General features: G+C 18.8%; 1 protein-coding gene across 1 annotated transcript; it reads right to left on the bottom strand.

Moving 5' to 3' along the window:
* Positions 1-6656: 6656 nt before the first annotated feature.
* Positions 6657-8039, bottom strand: PGO_000970 (variable surface protein; the record flags this gene model as incomplete). The annotated part of the gene is made up of 3 exons (XM_028690867.1): positions 6657-6821; positions 6930-7880; positions 8007-8039. 3 exons carry the CDS (start codon positions 8037-8039, stop codon positions 6657-6659), a joined length of 1149 nt encoding a protein of 382 aa, XP_028546668.1.
* Between the last annotated feature and the right edge of the window lie 12114 nt (positions 8040-20153).

Raw genomic sequence — 20153 nt, 5'->3', positions numbered from 1 at the left:
ACAATTTTTTTCCATTAGGAAAATATTCTACAAATTCATGCTAAGAGAAAAGATAAAATAATAAATGTAAGACGAAAATTATACTACTTGTAATAACTGTAATAATTTTAATTCAAACGAACATTCAAATATTATTATATTGTAATTTCTGTTACACTATCATAAAACTACAATTGACTTCCCCATCTGAATTAATATTATATTTAACGTGCACTGAATAAAATATTAAAACATCAATTATAAAAAATAAGGATATATAGAATAAAATATCATTATTATGCACATTTTTATAATTTTAATATAGATATAAGAGTTCCACCAACTAAAATGTTTATTAACATTATTAGAGTTTAAAAAATAGAATAAATTATTTACGAAATGATGTATATTTTTTATTTTTTAAACAATATAATAATGAATACAAGTATATCATTTAGAAAAAAAACAAACAACAACAAAAAAATGATTCCACTTGTATGCATATAATGTTTAATGTGCATTTATATATTAACATTAATTAATTTCATTAATACACTTAGTACAGAAACTTATATTAAGCCCATTTTTCATATGAATATACGTATAATTATTTTTTCTCTGTTCCTCATTATATGTTATATTGCATATTCCTGTATATACAAAATATTAAATAAGAAATTAACGGATATATAGATCTCTGGATTCACACATTTCATTATTTTTTAAAACGAAAATAAAAATACCCTATTAAAACCTGTTATTGTAAATCATACGAAGCATGTATTTATATAAAGTAGAAAGTGCAATGATATTTTTTATTTTATATAGGAGTAATATGATTAATAGTTGTACTATATTTTATTACTATAAATTTATATATTTGTGTTTTTATATACATATATGCTAATCACATATGTATAATCCCCTCAAATTTTATTTATGAGGATGCTATATAATTTCATTTGCATTCATACATGAAAATATAGCATACGTTTTATCATAATTTGTTATATATGTTATCCATGTGCACATAATATTTGTGTAATCTATTATTATCCATTGTGTTAAAAATATAAAATCTCAAATAAATAAAAACATTTTGTTACACGAAACAATCTTTCCAGGAAATAATGGATTTTATTTTTACTTTAGTTAAACACATTTCCAGAGTGAGATATATTATGCTTCATTTGAAATAATTCGTTTCCCTTATTTAATTAACAATATATCTATTAAACCTTTATAAAATTATTATTATTTTTCAAATATATATATTGTATAATAAAAATTCTTACAAATTATATTTCATTAAATAAGTAAATATAAATAATTTATGAATTTTTCATATCTTTATGTTCTTATAAAATGAAGAATTATATATATATATTTATTTTTTCACATAATGAGCTTATTTTTCATCAATATAAGAAAATTAAAAATTACATATATATTTTTTATATATATGGTATTGTAATTCATAAAAGTTTTACATAATATATAATTACATGGTATTATAATATTTTTTTAGTAGGAATAATTATACATATTGTATTTTATAAAATTTAATAAATCAATGGTGAAGAATTAGAATAAATGTTATATTAACTTATTAATAAAATTTACATATTTTATTGAATATAAAATTCTTATGACATTAGCTATTTTACATTATATCTATTATCTTGTTTATTACATCAAATGTTACATGTTAACATATGAATTCAAGTAGAAATTGTTAATCAGAGTGTTCTTAATAATTATAGCATATTATAATTATTTTTTATATTTATTATAACGCATACTATTGTGAATTTGTTAAGTCACAAGGATAATAAATATTAAAAATAATTTTTTTATAATAAAAAATGAATTCTGTTTAATAGGTAAAAATATATAAAACAATAGTTTTCTTTTTCATTATAAATATTTAAGACAAGTGTCATACTTTTATATAAATATTACGTAATATTTCGTTTATTTCCAGAATTAGTATTAAAGGTGTTCAAATTATAATATAAAATAATAAAACATGCATTTTTATATATAATCGTATTAGTAGAGGAAGATATATATATATATATATATTTTGAAAAACCATCATAGAGGAAATAAAATTTTTTTTACACATTTTTTCACATTTAATATATGATCTATATGATTAGCGCTATTCAAAATATAAGTATTATTATTTAATTGATCATAGTGTATAGGTTATTTTTTTTTTCTTTATAATTCAAAACCAGAAATGATTTTAATTTTATTTTAATATCTTTAAATATTCTGTTGTATTAACGAACATAACATAAATCCTTTATACTTTAAGAATTCTTTTTCCATTTGTTTCTCTTATAAGCATGGTTACAAAGAAGTAAACTATGTAAAAATGACTCAATATTTTTAAATTATTATATTTAATTTATTAGTTTATGTCAGGATAAATAATGTATATATAATAAAAATAAACTTATGGATTATTAATGAAAAATAATTGAAAAATATTTCATTAATATAATGAAATATTTGAATATTTTGTAATAAATAAAAAGTGTATATCTTCATAGAAAATTATATACACTTACTTTATCGTGTATATTTTCTCATAATATTTATTTTGCTAATTTTAATGAGTTCTTTTAACAGTAAGTAATTTTTTATTTATTTTATGTATTCCCATACTATTTATTTTCCGTTTACATATAGAAAATTTAAATATATAAATATTGAAATATTTTACTATACAACATTATTTTTTAAAAAACATATTTTATTTATTCTTTCTATATTATCTTAAATAGCTATTAATGTTAATTTTCATTCGATATCATGATACATGATTTTTTTTTTCTTTTTTTATATAATTATAAATTAAACAGAATTTATGTTTTTTTTATATCTATTTGTAGATATTTCTGATACATTATTAATAGCCTTTACATGTTATATTAAATATACGAATAACAATTTAATTTTTTATTGTACTCTAATATGTATATGTACAAAAATAAATAGTTATAATATTTTTTTATATAAAATATATATTTATTTAAAAATATATTAGTACAATTGCACTATCCATGATTTTATATTAATTATGAGAATTATTTTATAAAAGAATGAGTCATTTCTTTATTATTATATTTCTCTATACAATAACGTATGAATGAGTTGTGTTCCTATAATTGTAGGTATAACTCACTCTATAATTAAAATAGATGATCTATTGGATTGTCTGATGTCCAGGATGAAGGATTCATAATTATCATGAAAGGAATTCATCATTGTCTATTTTATTGACAATTCTCAGTAATGGTTTTTACTTGATATATTTATGAATACTATTCATATGTTTATGTTTCAATAAATTTCATATTTTTGATGCTTTCATTTTTATCATAATATTTTATATTTTGATGGATCGTTGTAACTAAAGAAATATATTCTTACAGTAAATATAATAAATTATATTATTATTAACGTGCCCGTAATATTGCAAAGGTATATTCACTGAGGAATTAATACGATAAATTTTACCTTAACGTATTTTATTTTGTTGAACACACTTACAAGTCATAATAAAGTAATCAATGTGTCACGTAAAATTTAGAATGATCTTCCTTGTATATTGGAAATCATTATCATGAAAATAACATGCTCCTATAGGCCTATATTTCTTATTTATAATAAAACAATAATGTCCAAATTACTAAATATTGTATGGGCATAATTTATTTTTAATTGTATCTAATTTATTAATAATTTGTGTTATAAAGTACAATTTGTGATTTAAAATTCAAGATTAATATTTAGTATTATGCTACATCTTCTCTTATTTTTGTTTTTTTAAATTTTTCCTTAATTTTTTTTTAGTTTATTTAATTATTTATTAATATTTATTTCCATGTTATATTTAAGGAAACGTACGAAGTCTTCAAATACTAATAATTTATTAGATATAAATTACATATTTTTGAAGAATCCATTATTTGATAATATTGTTAAATGAGAATAATAATATAAGTATACAATTTCATGCATATAAAATAATATAATTAACCTATATTGAATGTGGTGTCATATTTAAATACAAAATAACTAATTTAATACATATATATCCCCAGATTATTATAGTTATTGTAAGCAGATACGTCATTTATATATAAAAAGATGTTTTACATATATACATATGGAGAAATTATTTTATATTATAATATAGAATAATATTAATTAAATTTTTATCAAAAATATGCAATTCAGATGCAATGTTTAATGAATGTATATTTAAAATTTTTTTTACTTACAATTGTAATATATATTTACATATAAATTTGTTCATTTTTTAATATATGTAATAATTAGTTAAATTTTCTTTATTTTATAAATTATTATAAAATATTGTTTAAATGACTATAAAGCATAAAATTTTTTTACATATTATTAAATATTATCAGTGATCCTTATGATTAACACTATAATACATATTATATATTACATAATTTTATTGTACCATTACATCCTAATGCTTTTTAGAGATTATGAATAATTAATATCATTGCAAATATAATACTTATTAAACATTTAGTTATATGATTTTATAATATTTAGTGCTTTTTTTATTTTCATAATTATTTATAAGCATTAAATATGGAATTTGTAATTAAATTTTAAGCAAAGTAAAGGATTAACTTTATAATTGTGTATATCTAATCTAAATATATATTTAATTATAATGTGTTTATTACTATAAATTTTATTAATAGGATTTTCATATTGAAATGTGATTTTTTTTTTTTTTATTTAATATATTCTATATAAAATCACATAATAATTTACATCCAGCAGTAGAATGAAAATTATTATGATAAGATAATCTTAAATATTATAACCATTATACACATTTTTAAAGAATAACTTTTGTTGCATAATTTATGGATTTCAATTATGTAATAATGTAACCTAATTTCTGAATGTATGTAGCTATAAATGCATGTGAAATTTACATAGTATGATTGTCAATAATTTTTTTAACTTATTAATTTCCACAGGAATTTTTACCTTGAAATTGCATTATGAAATATTAAAATAAAATATAATGTTATATATATGTATTAAAATTATATGGATTATAATTTATTTGCATCTTAATGATAATAATTTCTTATTTTTACCTTTTCCTGCATTCCTCATAGAAAATATTGTATATTTAGCATATAAACACGATGGAACTCTATTTTCATGTTGGATGAACATTAATATAATATGAAATGAAAATAGACAAAATAAGTCATTCATATTTATAATGATTTAAAGTTTATTTGTGTAATTTTTTTTTTTTCTTTTTTGTAAATTATGAGCCTTTTTGAAAATGTGTAAATTTAACATTGATTTTTAACTATAAACTTAATTATCGATTCTCCTTAATTTTAAATTTATTTTTAGTTATAAACATTTATATCAAATAACTCTATGAATCACAGTATATAATAGAAGAATAGAAAAGAATTAGTATAATATAGAAAATTGTATTGATAAATTCGTTATAATGATAGGGAATATTTTTAGTTATCAAATATAAGCGTGTTAATAAGTATGCTGTTACATTAAAATTTTTTAAAAAATACTTGTTACAGCCTAAAAAAAAAATATTAAACAAACAATATCATTATATAAAAAAAATAAATATATTGTTTCTAAATTGAACAAATAACTAATATAAAACAGAAAATAATTTATAAAAATGAAAATTAATATTTCAAAAAAAAATTTATTCTATATATTTCAAAGATGATAATATTAGTTAACACTATAATTAAATTATTATTAATTAATATAAAAAATTGTCTGTTAATGCATAACGAATGATCTTATTATATAACATTTATAAATTTTATAAAATAATAATTATACATAATATGTATGGGATAAATTTTGTATTCCTATAGATATAAAATCATTACAAGTAAAAAGTATAGAATAAAATTATATATATAAATAACTATACTAAATATATTAATAATATAATTCCTGTTTTGCTATAATATTATTTACTATTATTTATATGTATAAATTAAATACATATAAAATACAGTGAATTTTATAATTATATAAGTAATAAAATCTATAATAAAGGCCAATAAAATAAAAAAATATTATTTATAATGAAGAAATTGCAACATATGTTCTTTTTATATATACCCTCTCACATTCTATTTAGTCGAAGTGTATGTATCTCAAATTTATATTAAAATATACATCTAATGAAACTTTATGATTAATCTATTTATATCATGATTAATAATTTCTGACAATATATGTAAATAATATTATTCAATTACATTAACCTATAAAGTTTGTAACTAAGTCTTATGTTTAATATATTATTTATTATGAGATATAATTATCAATATAGAATAAAATAGGAGTAGTCATATTTTTTGTATATATATATAATAATTTTTCTTATATGGATTATTTAGTATAATAAATAAATATTTTATTCAATTTTTAGTTTATTTTTTTTTTTTTATAAAAGTGTTTTTGCAATGTGCTTATTAATACATATTGAATATTATTTTGCTTTTTGTTCATATTATTTGACATAATAATTTTAACATATATTTTCTTATTTTTATTGCCCTTTAATATATATATCGTTATAATATATTCTGAATCATAAAATATTACTCATTATGGTATCCTACATAATATTCTTCTCCATTCATATAATTTAAATTATATGATCCTGATGAATAGTCAAATAACACATCTTGTTTTCCATCTATGTGGTTTATACTATTTTTTTTCCGTCGAAATGGTTTGTGCATTTGTATTCCTATGGGTGTATACTTGTATATAGAAAGATTAAAATAACATATATATTTATCAATTACTGCTTCTTATGGAATTAAATGCATTAAGAAAGTGCATAGAAAATTTGTATAATATATATTTACTTTATACAAAATGGCAGAAAGAATAGTAAATAGTGTCAATCCAAGAAATGTCTTTCCTAATATTATTATAGTTTTTGAGGTTTCACTGTTTACATATAAACCAACAAATTCATCTTCTCCTTTTATTGATGGTGATAAATCAACATCAACTGTAAGTCCATCTAGTGAATCAAGCATATCATCACCTCCATCTACTAACACCCCATCGGATTGAGTCCCTAATTCCCGTTTACAATCTAATTCATATTTATGAGAATTATTGCTTTTCTTTTCAATTATACATTTAATCTCATTTATCACGTGATCCGGAGCATATTCCTTACATTTATTGTAGAATTCTAAACACTTATTATTGTTATCGTGAAGACAATTTTTCTCAAATTCTTTATATAATGGAGCTTTTTTTTTTAAATATCTATAAATATAATTGCGATTGGGGTTAAAATTTACAGCAGTTTTATAAAGTGTTTGATAATCTACACAATAATCATATAACTCTTTTATTTTTCTCCAATTATTCTTAACGTGTATATGAAAGTTAGGATTACATTTACTGAAAAATGATTTATATATTTGATCTGAAACAAGAGTATTCCATAATAACTGAAGTTTAGCAAACATGGTAGTAATGATGGAATAATTATTATTATATATCAAAGATAATCTTTCGTATATCCAAAAATTCAAAAGTGCGCAATCGTCGTAGTCATTATTTTGGTTATCTGTTACTGTATTTGCGTTTCTAATGTACCTTAATAGTACTAAACAAAGTTTTCTGAACCAATCATTTTCATGATCTTTATTGAAGGATTCACATATTCCTCTATATGCTTCGTACTCTTCATGGGTTATTTTCCATAAGTTTCTAGGTTTATAATTAAAGAATTCACTATCCAAGCTTTTGTAAAATTGTTCTGATGGCAATCCTAGGGATGGCCCACCAAAATATACCTAAATAGAATTAAAATTTTATGTCTCCTTAAGTATATATTTCAGAGAATTTTTTTTTTATTATTAGTAAACTGGATCATAATGATAGTGGAATAATAATAATTGTCCATGGTGCATGAATATTACTTTTAATATCTCCGATAATTTATTTTTCCTCATAGTGAGGAATATATCAAATTATAATATTTTTAGAGATATTAAGGGTTTATAAAAATAATACTGCAAGTAAATCATAAGCATATTGCGCATACAAAATAGTGTTAACTGTTATTTCAATGCGCAATATATAATCCTGCATAATACCAACATAAACCATATAATATGTAGTGATTTGATAAATTATTTAAAAGGTAATATTGAAATTTGGTGATAAAAATAAATGTAGAAAGACAAGAAAAAAAATTTCCATATATTAGATAGTACCATTAAGTTAACATAAAAAAAGAGATATTAGAATATATATACAATAAGATATATATTAATGAAATAACAAAATAAATAAAATGACATAGGATATTATTTAAATGAAAATAGAACAAATTTATATAATAAATGTTTATAACACACTAAAAAAGGAATGCTTAATTAAAATACTTAATATATTACACAGTTTTAACCTTAGATAATTTCTCTATATATTATTAAATACATATTTATAATGATCATAATTAGATCATTAAAATATATTAATTTTGAAATATATATTATATTAAGACATTTCTTATTTTACATTGCAGCATTCTATCTTTATAATATATAAAAGTGTATATAAGTTAATGTTAAATATTGCATAATAAAAAAAGTTATAATAAATTATTCAAATTGTGCTTAAGAAAATAATCTATTTATTAACATGACAATAATTTTGTTATTGGAATTAAAAGATTTAACTTAAAATAATGTGTTTGGATTAATTATACTTGATAATAATATATGTTAAAAATTATAATATTATATATTAAATTACTCTATTACATGAATTAAATTATGCTTTGTTTTTTGTAAGAAATATAATACAGATATTTTTATTTTGTTTATTTGCCCATATAAAAATTCTATAAATTATACATAAGTTATTTTGTTTACGAATATCGTAAGTTTATTTTCTCCCTTAGGAATTATATATGAGAAAATCATTTGTTATTATACAAGAATTCATGTAAGACCATTAATAATAATAATTTACATAAACCATATATAATTAAGACACGTAATATGTATCTATGATTTCATATTATGCAACGATTGATATATAATTATGATAAATTGTAAATGAAAACTATAAATGCATTTATATATATTACAACATATAAATTATATGCATATTATGAACAGATTAATTTTATCACACTATAGATTAGAACAATTGAGATAATATCATAATCATGATGTGCTATGAATCATTAACCCTTATATTAACAATTCATTGTATTATTCACCTAAAATTATATAAATATTTAATAAATGAAAACATGAATCACAAAAGACATTACATTGCGTTAAAGAAATTAATTTTATATTTCCCTGTTCATTATACAAACGAAATTTTTTTTTTATTTTTTTACAAATTTTTTTTTTTTTATTTTGAGCATTATATAAAATAAATATACATTTGTTCATTATGCAGAAAGGAAACTTAGGATGTGAAATAATATAAGGTATATGGTTTACATGTTTTTACACTAATCAAAAGCTATAATTATATGAAACGCATTATTTCTATTTAGGCATGAATTATAAAACATATTTTTTTAATGCTAATTTTGTATATCACTTGAATTCCACTTCTGATACTGATATAGCACTGCACAATCATATAACATATAAATGTTTTTTATGAGAAAGTGTAATAATTTTTATAAGATTCACTTAATATTTTGTACAACATTTTACTTTTATAAGAAGTAATTTTTTATTTTAAAATTATTTTATATAAATTTATTTTAAATTAATGTATAATTAAAATAATTATTAATTTATATTTACCCTAATCAGCGCATGCTTCACATTATTTTTTATTAATTATAACGCTAACATGTTTTGTTTTTTGCATGAATTTTATAAGAATTTATAGTTTACGTGATTAAGATAAAGTAATATACTATGTATTTACATTTATTTTTATATAATTTTTTAATTTTTGAATTACTTTATTACAAATTAGTTAAATAGCTATCTTAATGTACAATCGTATTTTGTTTTTAGATTTCATTATAAATGTATTATACGTATAATTAGCTGAATTCTTATTTTTTATATAAAAAGTGTATATTATAAAATAATGCCATGTCATGAAATGTATTATTTTTAGACTAACTATATGTATTAGTTATTTTACAGAAAGAAGTATTGAAAATTGTCTTTAAGAAAATGCACATAAATTTTTATTATCATTTAATCATGGTAATGATATAAAAAATATTTATATTACGTGCGAAAGAATGAATAATATATTTATAATTCCTTATCCACACAATTTTTAAAATAATTACATATAGAACCTCCATTAAGTGTATAAAGCACATTTATTTTTATTCTTTCTTAAATTATGCGTTAGATTGTATATGCTAACAGTATATACATTATAAAATTAACTCATTCATTAAAATTTGTTGTTTATAATTATACAAAATCCGAAGTATTTTTTTATTGAATTTAGAAACACACATTCCTAAAAATTCAACTAAAAGTTTCAAAATATATTACAATATAACCAATGTAAGGATATGATCCAGTGTCTTAATTAAGAATAATTTTATTTTTTTAATAGTAGTCATATAACAAATATTTAAATTTCATGAAGATCGTAATTATATAACAAAAAGCGGTTAAATAAATAAAATGATATATAAAAAATTTCTTTTATATTTTAATTCTAATGATCATATGATTTATTATAACTGATTTAGTAAAAAATAAATAAATAAGACACACCTTAGGGATTATTGATTTTTTCGTACAAGAGTGATAATGCAATGTTCTACTTCAAAAAATAAATACATTTTATGCATCTAATAGAACAGAAAAATATAATATATATAATTACAAATAACAATGACATCATTGATTATTTATTCATAATAATGTATGAGTATGATATTTATATAATAACAACAATGAAGTATACATATATGTATTTAATTTAAAATATGGAATTTTCAATAAAATGAAATATTTCACAATATGAAATAATTGAATGAAAAAATAAAATAAGCTTTTCCTAACTTTCTAAATCGTAATTATGTTATAATAGCATTTCAATATATTTAGGTTCATAGAATATATTTAATTATTTTGTATTAAAATGGATGTAATAAGATATCTCTAAGATATATTATGCACGTTTTAATAATAATGAATATAATTATAATCCATATAAATTCCACTTAAATTTAATAATAATAATCAATGAGATATCATTATTAGTAAATTAAATATATTTTACTGATATTCTATCCCAACTGCTTGATGACATGAAACAATTTATATATTGGATTATAAATTAAGACAAAATTTAGCATATCTATTAAATACATACATAAAATAAAAACAAATATATTAATGTGATAGAATGAGCTTTTTCATGAAACAATGCATTATGTTTATGTATGTTAATTTTATGTTTTATAATTTATAAATCTCTAAAATATTAAGTGTCATACAAATATACTCTTTACATATTTAGTCTTTGATTAAATAATTTATATTAATGGAAATAAGAAAATATAAAATTAGAATATGCATTTATATATATTGTAGCTCTTATGTATTCAATATCTAAGGGAGAGAAATATTCTATTATTGTTAGCAAAATAATTATAGGTAGGATTATATATAAAACCTAAAAACTGTTGTGTACAAAACAAATGAATATTATTCTGTATATATAATAATTTTAAAAATATGTATTTTAAAGAATGGACATATTCCTGAATAGTATAAATATATGTAATAAGATTTATTGTAAGTTTATACAATAATATAATTCTGTTATAATTATTATTTAAAATGCTTAATAGCACTGAAAAGAAAAAATTGTTTTGTAAATTTGTTTTAAATTACATTTATATAGGTTTTTCATTGTTACAAACAATATTTATTATTTGTAAAATTATGAATTATATAAATTATTGTAATAAAACCTTCGTCTTAATTCAACAGTTCTATATATATATAATAAATTGTAGTTTAATTAGATGAATATATGAAACCTAACATTTATATTATATTCAATACATATCTGGATTATTTCATTTATAATTATGCTATTTGACCAGTGTTTTTTTTTTTAATTATTTGGTTCATACATACTAATATTAACATTTTTTCAGTGTGTGTATACACATATATTTTATTTATATTTTTTTATTATTTAATATATAATTACAATTATTTTTTCGATTTCATTTATCATTCAATTATAACATTAAAAAATGATAATTTATCAACATCAATAATATTTTTAAATTTAAGTACACATATAATAAGCTATTTAATTATAATATCTAATAGTATTTAATATAGGTTTATATGTTATTATGTATTGGGGTTCTTTTTTAATGAATATAATTATTTTTCATTCCCTAAGAATGTAATAAATGTAACATTTCATTTATTGTCTTAAATTGTATATAAAGTATGAATTATATTATAGTTTAAATATCATTTTGTTATATATATTTTATATAATTATTTATTAATAGATTATTGATAGTAAAATTTTAAATACAATTATTGTGGGGAATTAATTAACATGGAGCATAATGCATTATAACCATTTTCTAAGCCTCATTAAGTAATACAACTTCAAATATCAATATGCTCTGGGGAAACATAATTATATCATGTACTTTTTTTATAATATTAATATATATATAAATTGAGCATAAAATATTTTTTTATCCTTTTTATAATTAAAAATATTTATGCATGATATATTTTTTATTTAAAATAATAAAGAAATTTACAAATAGTATACACATAATTTTTATAATAGATACCCTTTTGAAAGTCCCTAATGCATATCTGTTATTCCAAAGGATCCTTATATGTTATTACATACATAAGTCATAGGATATTTGTTATGCATAATAGAAAACATGTAAGAAGGTGTTTAAATATAGTTTATTGTGCTATTAGATGATATAATATTAAAAAAATAAATGATAACTTTTGCTAAAATTTTTATAGGAAAGTACAACTTAATTTGTGATGTAAATTTTTTGTTTATAAATGTATTCTTAAATAAAAAATATGAGTTGCTTAAAGAAATTTACTCTTATAAAAAATAATATTCAATTTTAAAAGAACATTTGATAATCAAGCAAAAAATATAAATTTCTTAAAAATTTTAAAATGTTTATGTGAAACACACATTTTTGTTCCATTTTTCCTACAGTAATTTTTTTATTGTAACAATACAACCAATTTTGATTTGAAACTAGAATATATATTTCGTAAATTCTTGTACGGTTCACTTTGGTATTGTTTAAAATATAATTCAGGCGTTTTTTGTAATATAATTGTACAATTTAAGATAGTTATTTTCGATAATGATCACGTACATATTTATTTTATTTTGGACAGCAGCTATTTTTACCTTGGTAAATGTGTTTATTCAACAAAATATAAAAGACTTGAAAGCCCAAATTAGTGTAAATCATTGTATATAATTGCAAAATACACTTTTTAGGAAAATTAATATCCATGAGCAAGATATCCATATAACAGAAAATAAAATATTATATTTATTTGGACTACTCAATTTTGTAAGATAAATTAGAAACATTTATGTGCAGCTTTTAATATATATATTTATGAATTTGTGTATATTTGCTAGTTTTTTCACTGTTTTTGTATTTTAAAATTATACTTTAATGATAATTTACTACATTCCAGAACACTTATAATATATGTTTTCCGTGAATAAATTAATTTTAATGTTTTACTATTATCTGAGCATTAGTATGTTCTCGATAAATACACATTGCTTCCACGGAAATATATATACCTAAGCTTTTTTGTATGACAAATATACTTATCTATATTTGTTTAAATTGATAAAAAAATATGCACTGTTTTTGTTTCATGTAATGATACACACGTATACACTTGTCGTAAATGCATTCTTCCTTTTCATATTAATATATTTTCTTATTCCATTATACAAAGAAATTATATTATTGTTCTCATAAATGTGTATTATTTGAATTTAATACAATATGTATATATGTTTTTACATTTATAAACAAATAATATAAGCTGATTTGAATAAATGCTTATTTAGATATAAGTTTAATTCATTTATGTAAAGAAAAAAATTCAACATAAATCTCAGTTCGTTAATTATGAAAGTGTATTAAAGTAACATCTAATTTACCACATGAGTAATATGGGTAAGTACAAACACATACTATGAGTTATTTCCTTTGTACGAAATTGTTAATTCTTCTATTTTTAAATTTGTATAAAGCAATCATAAATTCATTGTATATTTCATATATAAATTATAGCTGAAATATTTATTACATTTTATGTGCACTCCAATGGACAATGGGAAAGCTATTTATGAAATACAATTTTCTGTATTAATATTTCTTTTTTCAAGGGCGCATAAAAAATAACAACTTCAATATATAAAGGAATTATTTGTTACAAAATATTTTTCATCTCCTTATATTTCATACATATAATATTTTTTCTTTTTATTGCAACAACAAAAAATGTATGTACGCTATTTTTTATCTTTTTTACTAAGACGATGTATTCACTTTGTTATTTAAAAAGAATTATACAAATTAAATAATTCTCCATATTAATAAAAAGAAAGAAAAAAAAAAAATTAGGAATATATCAATTATATACAGTGAAACAAAAAAATAGTATAACAAGTATATTATATTCAATAATATGCCTATACTTCCAATAATAACCTTATATATAGTGAAATTCCATTAAAATAAATAATTAATGTGGAGTCGCATAAAATTTCTAGTATTATATAATATGTTAGAATTATAAAAAAAAAAAAAGTTTAATACAAAAAAATTATATGTATATTTAACAAGCGCAAATAAATTATCAGTAATAATATCTTATAAAATAGTGTTATATGTGTATAAATTAATTATATATAGAATTTTAAATTTTTATGTTAATTTCTATATAATTAAATATATATTATTGTTATTTTGTTTATAATATATTGTTTTAAAACTTAAAAACATCTTATTCATGCTAGAAAACTTACATGAAAGCAGACTATGTATATAATTTATTCATATTATTATTAATCACAATTTTTAGGCAATCAAATAATATGTTATATTTAATCTGCAAATTATTTTGATATATGGTTTTGTTATATTTATAACTATTATTTTATATGAATATTTTATGAGGTATGCTGCTCATGTTATTTGTTTAATACTATTTTTATTAGTTTACAATAAATACCTCTTTCGAATTATATATACAGTTCTAAAATTAGACAGAATGATACCACACATTTTATCTATTATTACAAGGAATAATAGTTTCATTTATATAATCTTACAACATAATGTATTCATTACCTATACTGTTCCATTTATTTTCCTTCTTAATTAATATATATCGAAAGAAAGAATAAAATGGGGTGAACTAATCATATAAAAAAATAATGTACTTAATATATAATTTGTTCACAGTATTTTTTTTTTTTGATATTAATGAAAATAGTATTATAGAGCAAATATATATAAATATTATAATAATTAGCCTTATACATAATAAATAAAAATGAAGATGTTTTTTGGATCACAACAAATGGAATTATCAGGAGGAAAATAATATTCGTTTTTTTGAATTAAGGTAATATTTGCATTGTGTAATTTTTGCAATTATCATTTTGTATTTGTGCTTTATACTTTTCTCTAATATTTTTTAATTCATTACAAAAATAAGAGTAATCACTATATTCACAAGATTTAATATGTTTCATATGTATGTCAGCGCATTCCTTACCACATTTGCATTTGGTTTCATTACAAGAACCTTTTTTATCATATAAGAAATTTTAAGACTTAGTATTCATATCATATATACCTATAAGTTCTTGTATTACGCCTCTAGTAATGTTCTTGGTATAACAATAGCATATAGGGTCCCCTATAGTGTTAAATGCATTAATGAATGTATTATAAATTTTTTTTGTGTTCTTTTGATTGTTTCTTTTAAAATATGCAATATACATCCAAAGAAGCAAGTATGTACAGCCTATATCTAAATCATGTGAATTAAAATTTTCTTTCTAATTTTGTAAATAATAAATAGCTTTCGTACAAATATTAGAGAAATCATTTTCAAGAATTTTATTAGACTTCTCTTTATAGTTATTACAATAATTATTTAACATTAAAGATTTACTTTCATCATAGTTTTCCAATTTTTCTTTTTCACCATCAAGAGAACTTAAAATTTTAAACTATAAAGAAAAGAGAACTTAAGAGCATATTACAATATGGATAAATATATTTGTGAATATCAAATCATTTTAATAGAAGATGAAATATATTAATTAAAAAAGAATTACAGTATAAAATATAATTATAAAACATATAATGCTAATTTCATTATCTGACATTATATTTGTGTACTAAATATTAAATAAAAAAATACCTTTATGTAAAATTAAATATATGAAACATAAATAACACATATTTCTAAAAAGCACAGTATGCATTTATCTGATTTATTAAAATATAATTTAAATTGATATATATTATTTTTCTTTATGGATAATTACTTTTGCAATAAATGTGTAACATTGTAAAATAAAAAAAAAAATTCATTTAATCATACCACAAAAAAAAATTAAAAACCTATGAATATAATATTCAAAATAAAATTTCATATAACATGCTATTATTTAATTTAATAAAATATAATAATACTTTTGAATTTTATAATAAAATTATAATATTGCCAATTCAAATCATTTTAGGATTTTTTTTATTATAATAATGTTATATTTTTATATAAATTTTCTTTAGAATTTATTAATATATATAATATGGTTAAATAATATTTATTACGGGAGAATAAAATTGCATAATCATTTTTTGAAGAATATTTGTGATATATAATATGTATTATATATTTTCTCGCTCTACATAGAACGCACTTCAGTATAATGTGTCTATAATTATATTATGTAGGAGTTTATATTTTAAGGGTTATTTAAGGAAGATTATAAATCATTATTTTCATATATACAAATTTTTTTTTTTAATAGATAATGTTTTCATTATAATAATACTATATTTAATAATTTTATAAATCTTATAATAAGATAAGTGCAAATATATTGTTCCTTATAGGAACAATGATCATAAAACCTAAATATACTTTTTTTATTCTTTATTATATTTCAAAAGTACTAAATTAAAAAAAAAAAAATGTTCTAAAAATACAATAATACTCTTTTAATTATTTTGTTATATTAACTGATATTTTTATAATATAAGTTTTAATACGTTACTATCTATGATATATGTTATAATTATATGAGTAATATAAGATAAGAATGATCATATATTAAATGTGCATCACCATATATAATGTTATAACATATTAAAGTTTTAATATATCTTATTTATTTTATTAATTTCTTTTTTATAATATGAAAATACTTTAATTTATTTTTCTTTTATACAAATGGAAAAAAATGTATGTACATAATTTTCACCCATTCTACATTAAGATATGGATAGATATTTAAAAATATTAATGTAGATTGTGTATGACAAGGACATTTTATTGCTTTGGAATAATCTTTTTGGTCCTTTAAAAAAATTTTTCTACTTAAGAAATGTCTATTACACTATATAATGTATTATTATGAATACTGTTTATATTTTTTTTAATATTCCCACATGATTTTCTATAAATTATGTAAATTATAATATGTCATAATATCTTAAGTATATATATTATCTTTACTTTTTATTAAAAAATATTTTTCTCATGTTTTGTTATGACGATTAACATTTGGTATATATATAAAATTTAATAATTACTTTATATCATTAATAAATATTATTTACTTTTATGTATTTCTATTATTAATTTATAGAATTTTAAATTCTATTATGCTCTTTTTTTTTTTATGATTAACATATAATCTTTATATAATTATATATATCATAATTTTAAATTTATATATGGATTATATATATCTTATATTAATACAATTAATATATATTTATAAATATACTTTTATTGAATTATATATTTTTTTCTTGTTTTCAATATTCATGAAGAATAAATGCTTTGTTTGATTTTATAATTTAAAAAAAAGATTATATAATCTATATACACGCAATATATGTCACTCACAATATTTGTGAAATAACTGATTTAGCAGAATTATGAAGACAAGACACATATTACTTTTGCTCACAATAAATCGAATATATATACTATGAATTATTGTGATTAATATTAAAAGAATATTTATCAAATGTTTTTTATATGTACATGAAATTTATGAAGTAATACCTTTGATAATATTATATATAATCATATATTTCAATTATGATATCATTTTAATATCTATAATAACAGTTGCAATTATAGTAATTGTGAAATTGTCCTTGAATTAGAGTTAAAGAAAATAACATTATACAATATTTCTTTTGAGCATTTAATTTTTTTATTTTATTTACTTTTAATTCAATATGTTCCTGTTTTATTACTATATTATTAATAATATAGCACTGAGGTATTTATCGAAGACTAATTATTATGTTGGTAACTCTATTTTGAGGGTATTATAAAAGTACATTGGTCTTCAAATTTTTGTTTTAATATATTATTTTTTAATATGTAAAATTTATGAAATCTTTAAAAAAATTCACTCATATTGATGTATTGGTTTTAACCCCTCAATAATAAAAAAAATATATATTATTTTACTACCACAAGTCATTTTCTTTTCTCTCATTTATTGTTGAGCGCTTATATCACATTGAAAAGAAAAACATTTATTTTACTCTGATAAGTATAAACACTCTATAAATTTTATAAAGAAGTACATACACAAAATGATATTAATGAACTAGTTTTATTATTACATAATGTTAAGTGATATACCAACTTGACGAATTTAAAGTTGTGGTATGAAAATGATATTATTATATTTTAGTCGCTTATTACTTATAAAACTGAATACATCAAAAAATTAGTTATCTCTTGAGAAAATTTATGAATTACGAAGTAGTCCTAATAGATTTGTTTTAATGCTATTTAATGATTCCCTAAATTAATACAACATTAAAGACATTTTTTTTTACAGAACTGTAATATACTTCTTATTGCATATATTATGATACTGTATCGATATGTATTTTTGTTTTTCCTAAATTATCATTTCATCTTAAAAAAATTTACATTCCTATTAATAAAAGCCTATTATGAACATAACAGATTTTACTCTTTAATGTATTCTGTGTATAACAACCTTTATGATTATAATTTAAGTTTCTGCAAAAGTTGTTATTCTATGAGTTAATAATTTTTATGTTTTATTAAAATATGATCTAATCAGATATTTTTTTTTCAGAATATATTTTACCAATATACATACTTATGTTCCTTGTACATTGATGAATAAACAATTTAAAAAATACTACTACTATTTTATTGTGGTTTATTCACTCGATGAATATGTAATATATATTATATATTTTTCAACATAATTTTTCATTCTAATTCTATTCTTAACCGCTTTAACACGGTATTGTCTTCTATAATATAGTACAGAATTCATGAATTATAACATAATTGTGTAACATATACATATATTTATGAATATTATGAGGAAGCGTTATTTAGTTATAAGTAAATAAAACTTAAATATTGCTCAAAAAAGTAACAAAAAAAAATTTATTATGTCTTAGTTTTATTTTTAAAAATGAAAAGCACTATAAATAGAAAAAAGAATAATGAAAATTCTATTTAAATTGAAATATACACATATATTTACTAAAGCGTTGCTGTTATAGTATATAAAGTACTAGAAAAATTACACACCATACATAAATCTACAAAAAAAATTAAGAAAATGTGCATTTTTGTAAGGTTGTATTCTTGTTATCATATTATAATTAAAATTATAGCATATATTAATTTCGATATAAATTTTAAAAAGATAGCGTTAATATTCTACAATAATTTAGAAAAAGACTAAAATAAAATAATTGTACATCCGTTACTAAAATAAAATTAATAGTT

Source organism: Plasmodium gonderi, assembly GCF_002157705.1.
Source record: "Plasmodium gonderi DNA, contig: Pgo-contig_94, whole genome shotgun sequence".
Classification (NCBI taxonomy): domain Eukaryota; phylum Apicomplexa; class Aconoidasida; order Haemosporida; family Plasmodiidae; genus Plasmodium; species Plasmodium gonderi.
The sequence above is the reverse complement of the archived record's forward strand: the minus strand, read 5'-3'. Positions and strand labels throughout refer to the sequence as shown.